The sequence below is a fragment of the Liolophura sinensis genome, chromosome 1, assembly GCF_032854445.1.
Source record: "Liolophura sinensis isolate JHLJ2023 chromosome 1, CUHK_Ljap_v2, whole genome shotgun sequence".
NCBI lineage: Eukaryota > Metazoa > Mollusca > Polyplacophora > Chitonida > Chitonidae > Liolophura > Liolophura sinensis.
Window position 1 is genome coordinate 6,035,242 of NC_088295.1, and position 16,646 is coordinate 6,051,887.

The following is a 16,646-nucleotide window of genomic DNA, read 5'->3' on the forward strand; positions in this document are numbered from 1 at the left end:
TTAAAAATTTATACTGCCTTTTCTAGTACTGTATTTACAGATATCAGAGAGCATGGTGATATTAGCAGTGAAAATGAATGATGGAAGTATTTATGCACTAAAAACAGGATTTGGTAAAATATATACCTGAAACAGGGTTAGTTTTTATAGCTTTTTAAATATTGGTCCTGTATGTTCAAGTCAATTGGATTGGTTGACAATTCTAACTGCGCGTTTTCTGAAGGATATGGGGAGAGGTCAGATGTGAAATATACATGTATGTAACACTAAGTTGCAATATTACAGGTACTGGAATATAAGAGAATGTTACAAAACAATCAATATTTTTTTTTATTCAGACAAGATTTAATATTATTAATGACGCCAAGATTTCTATGTATCTTCTCAGGCAATTTACTTGTGTACTATTAATATAGACTCCTAGAAATTTGTAGTTGTCAACTTTGCCAATATGAACGCTGTTAATGTTAAATGATAAACTTTTAATATTCTTTTTATTAGGGCTAATTATCATAGGTTTGGTTTTACCTTCGTTAAAGGGAGAGTTTGTTACAAAAAAGCCATGCAAAAACTTTGCCCACTTCAAAAGATGTTTGATTAACTAAGGTAACAGGGTCATTGTTACTACGGGTTGTACTTGTACCTTCAGCAAAAGAAGAAAATCTAATAGAATGAAGCTTTTATTGATGTCATGTATATACAGTAAAAAAGAAAATTGAACCCAAAACAGATCCCTGTAGTACCCCGCATTTTACGTCACCTCTAACCAACTATCTTTCAGATAACGCCTCAACCATCCATTTGAAATACCTCTAAACCCATAATCATTCAGTCTAGATACCAGAATTTCATTGTTAACTGTGTTAAAAGCTTTAGACAAAAAATGCTAGAATGCTGATTTTGTAAAATTCTTTCGCTTGAACAAGTTAATCGTGTAAATACAGAACAGTCAAAGAGGTTGAGTAGTTTGCCCTGAATCCATACTGACTGGAAGAAATTAATTCTTGATTCTCAACAAAGGAAGATATTTTGCCTCCAACTACTTTTTCAAGAACTTTAACAAGGCATGAGAGAATGGATATTAGAGGATAATTGGCAAACAAATGTTTATCCCGTGATTTATGTGCCGGTGTTACTATGGGACAGTTCTCATTGCGTCTGGAGAATGATCTACATTAAGCTGACCCAAGGTTGATGAGCACTCAGATTTCCTCTCACATTAAACTTATTGCCATGGTGTAAATGAAAAAATCTGTTTTGTGACGTTAAATAAATAAATAAATAAATAAATAAATAAATAAGGGGTCTGCAGGAGCTGGGCAACAAAGGAGTTCATTACTGTGGTGTCGAGCTCCATTGACGCGCACATTTGTTTCTTTTAGAGATTGGTGTTTTTGTGCGCATGCTCTAGAGATGTACGTGAATCCTCAGGTATAGTTGTTGTTTTGTCGGTAGGCAGAGGATCAGATGTGACAATTAACACCATATTTCCAAGTTGTTTCATTGCACTGTTTGCTTTAGTATGATGACACATGAAATTACAAGCCGTGAAGTTGGTATTGCCCATTTTGCTTGGTCAATTACCCCTTGTCGGCTGTCTAACGGATTGAAACCCACACAACTAAATAATGATAATCAGAAACCGCATTCTAATAGAAAATAGATCTACAGTTGTAATTAACAGATGTAGACCTTGGTGCATTGGCGTGAGTGTGTACGTCAATGTCGTCCGAGGGATTTCAGAACAATGCCGTGCGAGGAATTTCAGAACGGTTTACGGGTGGAGGTGTTTACTGTCGTGCACAGTCACTTCTGACTTGCTTACCATTCTCGGAACACTCAGATCTCATTATTTTTGTGACTATAATGACTTGTGTGTCATATTCAATGCGCTCGGGTAATATTTCCGCTTATTTCAGAATCTCTAGCGACCTTGGCAATATCAGCTTGCGCCTTATATACCAATATTATTTATCTGATTCGTACGATGTATTATTTACAGTGAAATAAACTGATAACTTGATTACTAACCAGGCTATGTCTCTGGCTGAGAAGCACATGACCGGTACACAGAGGCTACATGTACTTATCAGGCTTCGTGGGGATCTTGCTATTTACCCAGTAGCCGTGATCTAAGCCTTTATCGATATACCGTTATCGCCGTCACCCAAAAAAATGGTAAGTTTTATAAAGCATATTTGGAGTTTGTTGGTGCATGCAACTGAAGACTGGTATCTCCATCGAGCTGACAATATGTTTCCTGAAGATGCGTCTTATTAGGCCTAAATTATGTAAGGTGGGATGGCTTAGTACAGGGAATATGCCTGACTAGCTGATTAACGATGGCCTTTGTATGAACACACCAGTAATCATGAGTAGGACACATAGCACGTATCAAGTTACCCGGAGATGCTCGTCGTGATATGCCGTGCCATTATCATGGCATCAACGGTTACATTACAGGCGTGTTGTAACTACAATGCATCTGTGATATTTTTGATGTGTGTATACTAGACTCGGTCATTATTGGTTAAGTCTTAGGAGCTCGTATCGATTACATGCCTCTTGTATTGATCACGTAGTTTTGACGTCGGAGGATTTTATTACCTGCTTCCCTCGCATGATTTCTGTCTACTTTTACAACGAATTCAGTTGCTGTGATCTTTAAGACCTTTGATGTTCTTACGTTCATTAATAATCTTTGTAAGTGAGTGAGTGCTTGAGGTTTAACTTCGTAATCAACAATTTTTCAGCCATATGACTACGAAGAAGTCCTTTGAGTGCATGTAATGTGCCTTCTTTTTGCAGAACGGATTTTCACCGGTCTTTTATCTACTGCCGCCCTTTTGTCTAGTGCAGCTTCACTGAGACGCAAGTAATCGAGCCATAATGCTGATACAAGTAGTTGCACTATTCCCTTAATGCTGAGCGCCAAGCAAGGGAGTTACAACTTCATTTTTTAAGGTGTTAGGTCTTACCAGACCCAGGACTGACCCTTGATCTACCACCTCCCGAAACGGACGCTCTACCAACTGTGCTATCGGGGCTGGTGAGGCTCTGTACAGATACCACATATGCCCCTTGAAACAAGGCTTTATCAACAATGTTAGGGCAACAACATGTGGTGGATTTTAACTCACAGCAATCGCACTGGTGAGAGGCTCCAGTACGCAAACCTCTCGGCCATTGAGGCACCCGTTCATATTTTTAGTCCTGGTATCTGGTCTCCAACACCTGGTCTCCAACACCTTGTCTCCTAAGGCCTCATATGCAAACACTTAGCTTACTAATACCTGGTCTCCTAACACATGATATACTAACACTTTTCTCCCCTAACACATGATATCATAACACACGGTATGCCAGCACCTGATATGCTAGCACATGGTGCCCTAACACCTAGTCTCCTAACACTGATAACCTAACACATGATCCCCCAAACACCTTCTCTCCTTGTATCTGGTCTGCTAACACCTGATAACCTAGTCTCCAGAGACCTGATACCCTATAGTCTCCAACACCAGTTAACTTGGTCCCTAAACACATGATCTCCTACAGCCTGGTCTCTTAGTACCTGATTTCCAACCACTTAGTGTCCTAACATCCGGTATCATAATAACTGGTTTTCTAACACCTTTTCTAGTAGTACCTGGTCTCCTTACACCTAATAAGCCTATCGCCTGATATCATAACACCTGGTGGGCTTAACACCTGATGTCTCTCTCACCTGGAATAGTTGTCTGGCTGGATTATGGACTGGAAGTCTGGTTATATTGAATACGAACTGGGGCCTGGTTACATTACGGACTGTAGGTCTTTTTGTATTGAATACGGACTAGGAGCCTGGTTGTATAAAGGACTGGAGGTCTAGTTGTGTTACGGACAGGCGTTCCAGTTGTAACGGACTGGAGGACTCGTGGGGACCCAGACTAGAGGCCTGGATCTGGTGGTTTGAGGCTTTGATTGCTTTAACGACTTCAATGCTGGTTGTGTTCAAGATTGAAGGGCCCCATGTATATGGTTATTACATATGTAATATTATGGACTGATAGCCTTATATAGTCCTTGCTGTATGAAGGACCGGAACTATGATTTTGGACTGGATGTCTGGGTGTATGCACTAACTGCAGTCCTATATTGCATTACGGATTGGAGCTGTGGGTGTAAAACAGATTGGAGTCTTGCATGCATACTTGTAAATGTAGTTTTTCTTTTTACTTGTCACGTATATTCAGGTATCTGCAATACTACTCCAGCTCATTATACGGTACCAAAATTACTCTTCGCCAGTTGCAAGCAACAGCACGACATCGGATTAGTTGAACATCCATTCTTTCCTTAAGCAAATGCTATTAAATCACTTGTAAATTCATAATCTTGTTTCCAAGACGAAGCCTTCATTGCCTCGAGTCATAACTTTTAAAAAAGGGGACATTTTGCATTAAACGATTTTTTAAAAACTTATAAATGTTAAGATGAATGTATTTCCACAATCTAAGCTTCGTTTGACGTTTGACAATTAGGCACGCGAGAAAATAAGGACTTAAAAAAATTTCAAAGTAAAAATGGCAAAGTGAAATCGACCCCGGAGGCTTGGTAAAATTATGGGCGTATCGGCGTATCAAAGTCAAGCATACATATACAGTGTACATGTATGATTATAGACTTCGTAAAACACATTGCATCACATGTGATCACACTTTCTCTGGTGTCCCAGGGCTTGGAGCCTTTGCCTTTTAGGAAATATATCACAATTCGTAACATAATACACTATCAGATGTTTTCTAGATAGTAGACATCTGTAATCCAAGGATAATATAGCGGACAATAATATATATATATATATATATATATATATATATATATATATATATATATATATATATATATCACGCATATCACGACGAGCATCTCTGGGTAACTTGATACGTGCTATATATATATATATATATATATATATATATATATATATATATATATATATATATATATATATATATAGAAGTCGAGCAAGCGCTTTATTGATCAGTGTATATATGGATCCTAAAAGGCGTGGCGTGCACGGGCGGACTTAATCATGAATGTATTGATGTGTTCCATGATAAGTATGTGAACCAGAGGCATCTAGCCTTCCGGGAATAAACCTGCTTGGATACACGTGGAAATCAACACGCATATAAACCAGTTACCACATTAGAATTGTTTACATGAAAAGAACTGCAAATTCTTAGCTTTACACACGGAACTACATGTAGATCTACTAGTATGTGATACTGACAACATACATATATTAAACACTGGCATGAAAATGTAGGCTAATAAATGATATTTCAAATAGGATCGTATGAATCTAAATAATTTCTTACAAAAAGAGAGGTCTGTCAGCAAACTGCGGTTGGCCGTGGGTTGGCTGCGATCGTATAGGTGAAATATTCCTGAGGACGGCGTAAAACACCAATCAAATAAATAAATAAATAAATAAATAAATAGCAAAAGGTATGCGTGTACACACAGTTATAACCGTGATGTAATTAGGTATTTAAAATAACTACGTACACAGTAATCCTGTCCGGCACATCTTATATACAACTCACTCAGTGAACGATAACTTGGATGCATGCTTAATTTGCCATTGCGTATATCGAGAACAGCATTTCTTTCACAGAACCTCTATTTCACTATCTTGTAGTGAAGGGGCATAAGAACCCTTCATAGCAAGCTTCAGCGTCTAATAATTTGGCCTGACAGAAGAAACTATTAGAGCTAGAACTATGTATTGTCTTACCGTACGCGCGGCATAACAAGGGCCGAGCCTTATTTAACTATCAGAACAAATTTCACTACTTATAAACAGAGTTTGGTGTGACAGAAGAGCCTTATTTCGCTCATATAAATTAATACTCTCATATCCAGTGTGGCGTAACAGACGAGCCTTACATCACTCAAGTTTTGTCAACTCAACAATAGTCAACGTAAAGTTGGGTGAACAAGTTGAGACGTGTTGACTCGTGTAGTTGACTGGAGTAGTACAATTAACACCATATTTCCCAGTTGTTTCATTGCATTGTTTGCTTTAGTACGATGACATACATGAAATTACAAGCCGTGAAGTTGGCATTGCCCATTTTGCTTGGTCGGCTGTCTAACGGATTGAAACCCACACAACTAAATAATGATAATCACAAACTGAGTTCTAATAGAAAATAGATCTACAGTTGTAATTAACAGATGTAGGCTACACATTGGTGCATTGGGGTGAGAATGTCGTCCGAGGATTTCAGAACAATGCCGTGCGAGGGATTTCAGAACAGTTTACGGGTGGAGGTGTTTACTGTCGTTCACAGTCATTTCTGACTTGCTTAGGCTACCATTCTCAGTACAAGGAGATCACATGACTGTCGTTCACTGTCATTTTGGCTTGCTTACCATTGTCAGTACAAGGAGATCACATGACTGTCGTTCACAGTCATTTTGGCTTGCTTACCATTGTCAGTACAAGGAGATCACATGACTGTCGTTCACAGTCATTTCTGACTTTCTTACCATTCTCAGTACACTCAGATCCCATTGCTATTGTGACTGTAATGGATTGTGTGTCATCTTCAATGCGCTCGGGTAATATTACCGCTTATTTCAGAATCTCTAGCGACCTTATTGGAGGAAACCGCCAAAGTCACATGGGTAGTCGTGAAAACTCCTGCGCCTGGAGAAGCCATCTTACCATTTTTCTTGTCGAAGCCGATCACACCGATCATTGTAAACTGCATGCGGTTTCACCGGTTACGGCAGTTATTCGTGCTGCCCCCCAAAATCTTTGTAGGGTAGGCACTGGGTGGATCGATCCTGGGACTCTGACAGGGTATGTAGACACTGATTTTTTTTTTATCATTGTAGTAGCGGCGAAATGAGTCGGGCAGTTGCTGTGTGTCGCTAGGCAAGATATGCGAGTGATCATATGCACGGGTTTCGAACTCGCCCTCGTCTTTTTTTGTAGTGTAAGTAGTAGGCTACATGTATGTCGTTAACATGGTTAAGAGTTCAGTTTGTTCACATAATTCTTTGGAAGTTGTCATTTCCACAGTGTTAACGTGTAGAGATTACAGGATGAATCACGTTTCACAATAAAGCTGCCAAGTCGTGCATTTTAGACTGGCACGACAAACAGCAGGTGTTCTTATTACATGTAGTTGTTTGTGGCATTGATAGGTCCACGCTCTGATGAAGTCACAGTACATGTAGGGAGGGACAGTGATGATGTGATCCGTATGCATTCTGCCAGGAAGTCACAGGGGGTAAATATCATTTCACCGTGTACATGCTTTATTGTGTTCAAATTCTGAATGACCAGTGTCATAAGACTGATAACCTATATGGTTCTGCGACACAAATGTTTCATAAGACTGGCGAGCTTTATGGTAACTGTGGCAGTAATGAATGTTTGTGGACTGCAGAGAAATCCTAATGGTACTATCAACAATGATGTTACTGTGAACTGTAACCTGAATTACAAGTTACAGTTATGAACACTGCCGGTATGTGAGGTGTGTGTTATTGTCAGTGCAGACAATGTCTAATCTTAAGTTTTATTTTATGTTTTTTATCAGGTTTGTCTTTTGTCGTAAATTTTACACTAAAAATAAGATTCTGAAGTCCAAACGAGCTGACCTGAGTTATTCTGTCACAAATCAGTGCCGCCCCCTTGCTCTAATCTCTCAGCGCTGAGCTCCAAACGAGGCAGCAACAAGCACCATTTTTAAAGTATTCGAAATGACCCGACACCTCGTTTGATACCGCGTATCTCCCGACTTTGAGGCGGACGCTCTAAACATTAGGCCATCGTAAGAAATAAGTAGAATTACCCATATAGGCCTCTCAGTGTACCGGAACCCAAATAATTCGAACCCTTTTCCTCACCCCTATATGGTAGGTTCATCCTGTCGTAGCTAGGCCAACGTCAATATTCTTGAGTAGGACCACCTGGTGGTAAACCTCGAGGAAATGAATAAATAAATAAATAAATTTGCCAATAGGAAAAATATGTCATCCACGAGAGCAAACAATACGCTATACACACAGACACACATATGTAGGCCTATTTATGGACAATAACACCAGCCTTTGGTATCAAAAATAAAAACTTGGCAGGCCAAAGCCAAGAAATCAAACATCGGTACCAGTATTAAAATGCATTTTTTTCTATTCAAGAAAGTTTTTGAAAAAAAAAAAGATAGAAGAAAAATACAAAACAAAACAAAAAAGAAACAAAAAAAAAAACAACAACATGAGATATGGCACCTTTACTTACAGTTTCTGTGATGATAACGACAGGCATTTTTTCTTGTCTTTCCCTTCAGGCCTCGATTTCGTTGACATGTTATGAAAGTATAGACACCGACTCGGCGTAGATCTCCCGCCCCCTCTGTCATGCAGTGTCAGCCAGCCTCGTTTCTGCTCAAAGCAAGATGGCAGAGGTCCAGAAAGGGTGAGAAACTTTGTGTGGAAGAAGTTGTGTAATCATTTTGGGTGGGTTGGTAAATGAATCGAAATTCATCGTGTGCAGGTTACAAGCCTACCACGCAAAAGGTGCACAGGCGCTACGTTGCTTTGACTGTCCCTGCACTTTGCTGGCCAGACGCGGCTAAAGTGTAACGGAAACTGGCTTCTCAATGGAGCTCTGTGGGAAAGTGTTGTGCTTTGTTTTACCAAATATTGTATGTTTTTCACATAATGAGGGTGGCTTTTTGTATCCATTTCAACATAAATTAAGTTTTAAGGATGCACCTGGTTAAAGTTCTGTTAGAAACTATTCTGGATTTTGTCAACGATGTTTGCTTTTCAGTCATACTAATTGGTCTTCCAAATGTAACTTGTGGTTGTACCCATTTTAGATTCAAGCTTACGGTTGGAAATATGTTTGTCATTGTTGTCGGAAGGAGAAAAAAGACTTAGTGTTAAAACTCCAGAAATGTGTTTATATTTAGTGTGAGTCAGGCTGCTGTTTTTTTAAAAACAAATGTTGCTTTCTACTTCCAGGATAGAGAGGGAGGAGGATTATGTCATTATCCGTGAGGTGTATGAGCATGAAGAGGCCCAAGAAGAGTTCGAAAGTGAGCTGGAAATTGCACTCGACAAACAAGCCAACATTATTATTATAGAGCCATCAAAGCTTGGGGATGAAACTGCTCGCTGGATTACCGTAGGCAACTGTCTTCACAAGACAGCTGTGCTGGCAGGACTTAGCTCTATAGTCTCGGGGCTGGTGTGGCCAGATAAGCCGATCATCAGCGCCCCTCTGTGTGCCGTCAGCCTTACCTGTGCTGGAATCTATGCAATCTCCTGGCAGTTTGACCCCTGCTGTAAATACCAAGTAGAACATGATGTCAAAAGATTACAGAAACTGCCTCTGCATCAGTTGACTTCTAGCTCACCAGTAGTGCTACTGAGGCGAGATGACTCAAAGAGGAAAGCATTACACAATCTGTTTTCTCTGTCTGCCACTGCTTTGTGTGCTTGGAAGTTTTATCAATGGTATTATAGGTAGGAAATTATGAATGAAGTTAGTGTGAAGAGATGTATGGATTACATGCTGGTTTTCAGTGGTAAGGTTCTGCTGTCTTTACCACATAGGATGTGATATTCCATGGAGAACTGCGTTCCAGTGTAAATTTCCCGGTCAGTTTGATCATTCATATAACTGTGTTAACTCTGTTGATGTCATTTGTCAATTAATGGATATCATATGGTTCACACTTGGATCTTGATTATTCTTTTCACATTTAATCAAAACCTTGCATTTTGTGACCAGTAAACAGAAAATGACAAAAGCGACTTTCCAATAATTTACAAAGATGTGCTTTGACTGTTCTCAGCGGACAAGTCCAGGTGACAGGTATATTTCTGGTTCAAGTTCATACACAATTCTGAAGAAACTAAGGACAGGCTGGTGATGCCCGGTTTTAATAGCATGAAGTTGTCAACCCAGATATTGTTTCCATGGCAGAGTCAAGACTCTTGTAAGGATGATGTCTTGAATTAAATGTTTATTTTGTGAAGCCATATGAAATTCAATCTTTCCCCATTTTGGTGTTTGTTCTTCATTTTATATGTACATACACTAGTTGACAGATTGTGGCATGCAGTCAGAAGGCTACATTAATTGATGCGAAGTGACTGACAGCCATGTTTAAAACTGGGTTGATCGAAAATGACAGCAGCATAGTCACATGAAGAAAAGTGGGTTGATTTAAAGTGAATGTAACATGTATCGAATGCATATATGTACACAATGGTTGATTGATAATAGCTGTACAGTGAGTGATATGTCCATGCTAAGTATCAAGTGAATATGGCATAGTGACGTGTACAAGTTGGTTGATGTATAAAAGTGACTGTTACATGTAGTTTCAGGACTTCCTACAGCAAGCAACTCATGTCTTTTGAAAAAGCAGTGTCTTTTATACCTCTCCCCTCTTTTTTTTTTCCCATTACTCGTAATAATGACTTACCTACACCTTTTTGAAATGGGTATGCCTTTGAAATGGGCCCAAGTGAATTACATGTACCTCCCTTGAGGGCACTCTTCCATTTAAATGGTGTCTTTGAAGGAGCAAGTTGTGGTTAGGCGGGACCACTTAAAATGGCAGGCTACGAGTGAGTTTTGAAGTAAAAGTGGAATTAGATACTTACATACACAGTAGTTGAAGACCTAGTTTCAAGAGGTGCATGTTTTACCTAATCTTGTGTTTGTTATTTCTCTCTTTTTTGTGACAAGGGAGGTAACTCAGAGGAGGCGTGTGGAGAGCACACTGTCAAAGCCACCAATACAACAGCTATTGAAAATCGTGTACAAATGATCTCTTGTAAATTAGCACTGCAGAGATAGGACAATAGGAGAAGAATTGGAAAGGAGACAAGGAAACAAAACTGCATTTGGACAGTTGGATTAGCCAGTTTCAGGGCTTCACAGAAAAATTTGATCAGTCAACACAGAATACTACCCTCAGAATAGGCATAACGCTTGAATAAACACCTTTAAATGTTTGCTGTGATGTCATGCCATTGTGCAGTTATTTATTTTTCAAGAATCCACACTTGCGAGTGTGTGCTTTGAGTGGTGATTGTTGACAACTTGTACCACCTGAGTGTGCCTTCGATTGGTGTGCGGTAATGGAACTCAAACTCACGAACACAAGACTTTAAAACATTCCAATATCTCACTGAGCTATCCGGGAAGACCATAGAACCTTCTCCTTTTCGATGACTTGAAACGTTTGTTGTGACATCAATCCTCTGTCTAACGTAAGAATGTTATATATGAAGGGTCCATTTGTTTCTTATCAATGTGAAATTTATTTTCTGACAGTTCCATTCTTTGCTTTCATTTCAAACACACCCAATGTTGCCAGTGTGAGAAAAGGCAGAGTGGAGTCATTAATTCTCTTAGGCACTATAAGGAGTTTGTACCAAGGTGAACTGGTGGTTCTAATTTGTGGCATTCTGATTACAAACATTGTGGATATTTTTTGAGGCCTTGATATGTCAATGTGATAGAAATTGTGTAATCTACTATCAGACCTCACCAGATTATATGAAAGCTTCCATCAATTCAGATTTACTTTCCCGCATAACTAATCATGGACCGAGTCACTGTCCATAATCTTACACACCCAGTGTACATGTATGTTCAAGTAGTAACCTACATAGAGTACAACAAACTGAGCTCCCATTGGCTAAAGGCTCAAATGCTGTTGCTCTATAACTTCATGTAACGCTGTCACGAAAGATCAACTATGCCTCGTATTATTTTCAACCATGCAAATACAGGCATTCATTGACCCTAAATGTGATGTAACATCTTTTTTTTATTTCCTTGAAACGACACCGCAGGATTCTTGAAAAAGAATTGATAGTTATTTTGTTACTACAAACACGTGTAAGTAAGAGAAACAACTCACAACAGTTGATGCTCCATTACATAAGCATGCAAAAAGGTTGTAGAATTGCGGTAACCTGAATCAGCTGGACCAATGGATATTGTCTAGTTTTAGCATTGTGTATAATTCCATCATGTGTGTGCTGTTATATATGTCAGCAAAAGGAGTTTAAGGATACCATTCTTACAGTAAGCAGTCTGAAGGATAGTTTGCTTAGTAATTGGTGCAAGCGTGATATCCACATGATGCAGTACTTTCACCCTTGGCCAGTACAATATGACCAATGCTAGTAAAATGCAGTTGGAATGTGAGCATGCCGCCACTATGGCTATAAAATATCTCCATTTAGATGGACTGATGGCTATCCTCAGCTCAAGTTATCCTATCTACAGTACCTATATGTAACTCTGAAAAGAAGACAATTTAGTTGTACAGTGCCAGAGAAGAAGTTTTTACGGTATTCCCCAGTTTGATACACAGCCACGTGTAATGTCAAAGCAGCACAGGGTAAGGACACCATAAACAAAATCAAGCTTCATAGCTACAAAGCATTAAGAGATTTTAATATTTCACAACCAATCTATCCTTGCCTAAAAGCATAAGGACCGGGCACAATGATGTAGGAATCTGCGCCCAGTTTCATAGCTGCATACTTTTTTTAATGTACACTTGTACGATTATCAAATGATGTCTTTGTGAAACTGGCCCCTGGAAATCAGCACCATGTACACTTTTATATTGATGAACTGTATACAACTGCATAGCAACTTACTTGTCCTGCACAACTGACTACATCAATACCATATTGTTGGCTAAAATGTTTTGATTAACAGTTGTATTTTAAATATTTCAAATGCAATTACGACAAATAAAGCATTTGAAACTTGCCATAATTTGAACATCCAGTATAACGTCCATGTTGAAATATTGCTACATCTATTCTTATCACTATATATATATATATATATATATATATATACATACACACACACACAATCACAATACACTATTTGTTTTCACTTCTGCACTATTTGTTCTCATCTCTGTATTTTTTGGCCCGTTTTAGCATGATCCAGAAGAACAAGGATGGTAGCAGAGTCCTGATATATATAGCCAGCTTATGTGTTATGGACGAGAGCACAACATCCTGATGTCTGTATGTCACAGTCTGTAAAACTGCCTGGGCTGCTTCCTGGGGTGTCATCCCAGAGGCTGTGGTCTTGTCAATCACTGCAAATGTAATGAGCACATCTACCACAAATTTCACCTCAGATAACACAATCATGAACAAAAAAATGACTCGGTGTTTCTTCCATCTTTTTCTTCGGAACTTTGTTAACACGAGTTTCAAAAAGCTGTCAACAGTGTGCTGCCGAAAGCCATTATGTTGTCTGAATGTACATCTAATGTGTTTACCACAGAGTACTGAATGACGACAGCTTAGGTTGTATAATATAAATCTGAGTTTTGACAGACATAAGTGCCATGGCTGTTATAATGTGTATGCGTATATGGCTGTTATAATTCCATACCTCCATGTAAAGAGCCATCTCCCCTGACAGCATTGCGGGAGAGGTTCGTGCTGATGTAGCCTGGACTGACCACGCACACATCCACACCTCTCTCGGCTGTCTCTGCTCGCAGACAGTCTGAGAAAGCCTGAAGAGCGTGTTTTGCTGAAGAGTCTTAAGGAAACACAAGAGACAAGAATGTACATGATCATGTAGACTAACCACCGATGTAAAATATAGTCTAATTTATAGAGACATATCTTTTCAGAAATACGTGTATGTCTTTTGGCTTCAAAAATGTTATGGATTCTTAATTTACTGGATGGTGATTGTTGCTAAGAAAATATTCCAGTAATTATCCCCCAACATGTAATCTTGTCTTATTTTCATCTGCAATACACGACAAGGGAGATAATCCAAGTAAAACTGGAACAAGGGACATAATTTTGGGATCTTATGTTCCAATAACTGTACCACATTAATACAACTCCCTTTTACGAGTTTAACAATATGAAAGCAATGTAAAGCTAATACGTGTGAATTGCAATATATGATTTGATCAAAGGCTGACTCACATGCAGATCTGTAGGGAATGGAAACCTTTCCCTGCATACTGCTAATGAACACTATCATCCCCTTCTTTTGCTGGACCATAACTGGTAGAATTTCTGGAATGAAAACATCCATAAACTTCATCAAGAAATATACAACATCTAAAGGCAGAACACTACTATTCGCACAGTGTATGTAAATAGATTCAGGTAATATTATGCAGAGCAAAACTACCATATGCTCTATGTTAAAGCCTATACATCGAATGAGACACCCTCTCATGTTCTCACTTGGAATTTGTGTTCACAGTAATACATGGACAGTCTGTGACATATCAAGTGACAGAGTAATAAGACTCCAAATTTTCTGTGATCCTGGTGGCCTAGAACTTGTTCATTGTTGCTCTCAACTTTCTTTAATGTTGACATATCACACAAAACAGTGTATGGAGTCTTACAGATGTAATTGGCTAATTTTAGTTAGCTACATATGCAATTGCAATTTGATTTAAATAGCTAACAAAGGTTGTTTCACAGATAGAATGATTTTGAGGGGCCTTGTCCTTAAACTTATATGGTAGAAGAATATGCTAATAGCCCAAGATACATACATGTACAGTACAGAACAGGGCCCAGTTTCTGGTTGCCGTGAAAGTTAAGTGAACGTAACGTTATAAGAGTGCTTCGTGAAACTGAGTCCAGGTACATTTCTACAAACAATTACCTTTAGTCAGTGCAATCTGGCCAAAAAAATTAACCTCCATCAATTTTCGGTACACATCCATATTTGTGTGTTCTATCTCCCCTCTGTAGCTGATGCCTGCATTGTTGATGAGGATATCCAACACACCATATAAAGCTACAATTGATGCCATTTTTTCCTGGAGGGATGAAGCATCTGTGATGTCTAAAACTGCTAACTCTGGTGGGTGAACCTTTCAAAGAAGAAAATAACACAATGGTACAGTGATGCTTTATGAAGTTACATGTATATGTATGTACACATTACAAAATACATGTATTCCATTTTTTTTTTTACACTCACTATTCTAAAATTCTTAATTTGTGTGACAACTATCAGGTTTATGGACAGGTGAAGCTGTTTAGTGCACAGAAGAGACCCATGCACCTCAAAACAGCAGGTACATCACCAAAATACGGAGCCAAAACTGCTGTCAAATTGAAAAATTGGGAATTGAAAACCTCCGATAAGGTAACAACCATCCTAACATGATTGTTACTTTATATCGTGTAGGCTACTGCATAAACAACCAAAATCTTCCAGTGTTGCTAATACTTTGTCATTCTTGACGTCAGTTTTAGTCAGCAGATCATCTTTTACACGCTGTAATTCCTTCCCTCGCCTTCCTGCTAGGATCAACTTGCAGCCTGCTCTATAGAATGCGTGGGCACAGGCTGAAACAAATACACGGAAATACTCTCTTAGTGTAGAATTCATTAAACATTTCAGCGGTCATTTTGTTTCATATTTCATACCCACAATAATAATCCGTAAAAATTTCATTTTTGTATGCATTACAATGAGTCATTCACATATCATCATATATTCACATTTAATGATTTTTCATCAAGTTATGACCCAGGAGTCTCTCACCAATGCGGTCGCTGTGAGTTCAACTCCAGCTCATGCTGGCTTTCTCTCCGGCCGTATGTGGGAAGGTCTGTCAGCTACCTCCGGATGGTCGTGGGTTTCCCCCGGGTTCTGCCCGGTTTCCGCCCACCATAATGCTGGCCGCCGTCGTATAAGTGACATATTCTTGAGTATGGCGTAAAACACCAATCAAAAAAAAAAAAAAAAAAAAAAAATCAAGTTATGTCTTGATTAGCTTTGGACAGGATGGTGGTGAGCTCTTGCAGAAATTCGGTAGACCGTGGAGGTGTTAGCAGTTTATGGTTTGGTAGATTTTGGTATTACATCACCACTGCAGTGCTGGGCTATCACATGGACCCAGACAAAAGGGTACCTACCTTCCCCTAGACCGGAACTCGCCCCGGTAATAAGGACAACCTTGTTCCTCAGGCACAGTTTTTTCCTACCACAGAATCTGATGAGCAGATAAACGATGGTAATAGGGAGCAGAAAGCTCCCTGCAATTTTCCACACCAGAGCCATGTAACTGCCTATAATGTGGTACGTAGGGGTACTACTACTCGTGGTATTACTGTACTAGCACTCTGGGGTAATGTAAGTGTAAACTATATGGTATGGTAACCCGTGCCACATTGGGGGAATCTCAATGACAAACGCCTGTCACTGGAATATATTTACTTGCATCCTCCTGCGTCATCCAACATAACGTCTTGACAACATTTAACAAAAACTACAATTAGTTTCATGCTGACAATGAAACCACAGAAAATCTCTACTCTTCCATTCCGTCGGCGTACACTACGCGCCACAACATACCCAGTAGTACATCTAAATTCAAGAACTGAATTTGTGATGGAACGGATTCGGTGGATAATTTGATGGTAGTATTGCGTGGACTCTTTGTTTCTTTCTCCGCCTGTGCATTTTGGCTACTGTGGAAGCTGGATAAGACCATCCTATTACCAACGTTCCCTTGTCCGGCAATGGCACGAAGTGATATGTTACAATGATGCGGAGCGATGGCACAGGGGCACGAAAA

At 39.3% G+C, this 16,646-nt stretch overlaps 2 protein-coding genes across 3 annotated transcripts; one reads left to right on the plus strand and one right to left on the minus strand.

Moving 5' to 3' along the window:
- Window positions 1–7,282: 7,282 nt before the first annotated feature.
- Window positions 7,283–10,420, plus strand: LOC135482316 (transmembrane protein 11, mitochondrial-like). Of its 2 annotated transcripts, XM_064762240.1 has the most exons (3): window positions 7,283–7,292; window positions 8,355–8,482; window positions 9,034–10,420. In XM_064762240.1, exons 2-3 carry the CDS (start codon window positions 8,463–8,465, stop codon window positions 9,539–9,541), a joined length of 528 nt encoding a protein of 175 aa, XP_064618310.1. In that variant the 5' UTR covers window positions 7,283–7,292; window positions 8,355–8,462; the 3' UTR covers window positions 9,542–10,420. The 2 variants fall into 2 exon arrangements, 1 of the variants encoding a protein (XP_064618310.1); XR_010446220.1 differs by lacking the exon at window positions 7,283–7,292 and having other exon boundaries at window positions 8,456–8,523; window positions 9,034–9,158.
- A 2,540-nt stretch (window positions 10,421–12,960) lies between these two features.
- LOC135461323 (dehydrogenase/reductase SDR family protein 7-like) lies at window positions 12,961–16,387 on the minus strand. The gene is made up of 6 exons (XM_064738352.1): window positions 15,985–16,387; window positions 15,293–15,411; window positions 14,720–14,930; window positions 14,020–14,112; window positions 13,466–13,618; window positions 12,961–13,163 (listed from the first exon to the last, which is right to left on the minus strand). Exons 1-6 carry the CDS (start codon window positions 16,127–16,129, stop codon window positions 12,961–12,963), a joined length of 924 nt encoding a protein of 307 aa, XP_064594422.1. The 5' UTR covers window positions 16,130–16,387.
- Window positions 16,388–16,646: the final 259 nt, after the last annotated feature.

What these genes read in the sequence shown, in the direction of transcription:
- LOC135461323 (XM_064738352.1), bottom strand. Translation starts at nt 16,129, where the DNA reads ATGGCTCTGGTGTGGAAAATTGCAGGGAGCTTTCTGCTCCCTATTACC. An exon ending in GAGTTCCGGTCTAGGGGAAG is followed by an intron (nt 15,412 to 15,984) that starts GTAGGTACCCTT and finishes TATTTGTTTCAG; the next exon opens with CCTGTGCCCACGCATTCTAT. An exon ending in AGATGGCTCTTTACATGGAG is followed by an intron (nt 13,164 to 13,465) that starts GTATGGAATTAT and finishes TTACATTTGCAG; the next exon opens with TGATTGACAAGACCACAGCC.
- LOC135482316 (XM_064762240.1), top strand. Translation starts at nt 8,463, where the DNA reads ATGGCAGAGGTCCAGAAAGG. An exon ending in ATGGCAGAGGTCCAGAAAGG is followed by an intron (nt 8,483 to 9,033) that starts GTGAGAAACTTT and finishes TTCTACTTCCAG; the next exon opens with GATAGAGAGGGAGGAGGATT.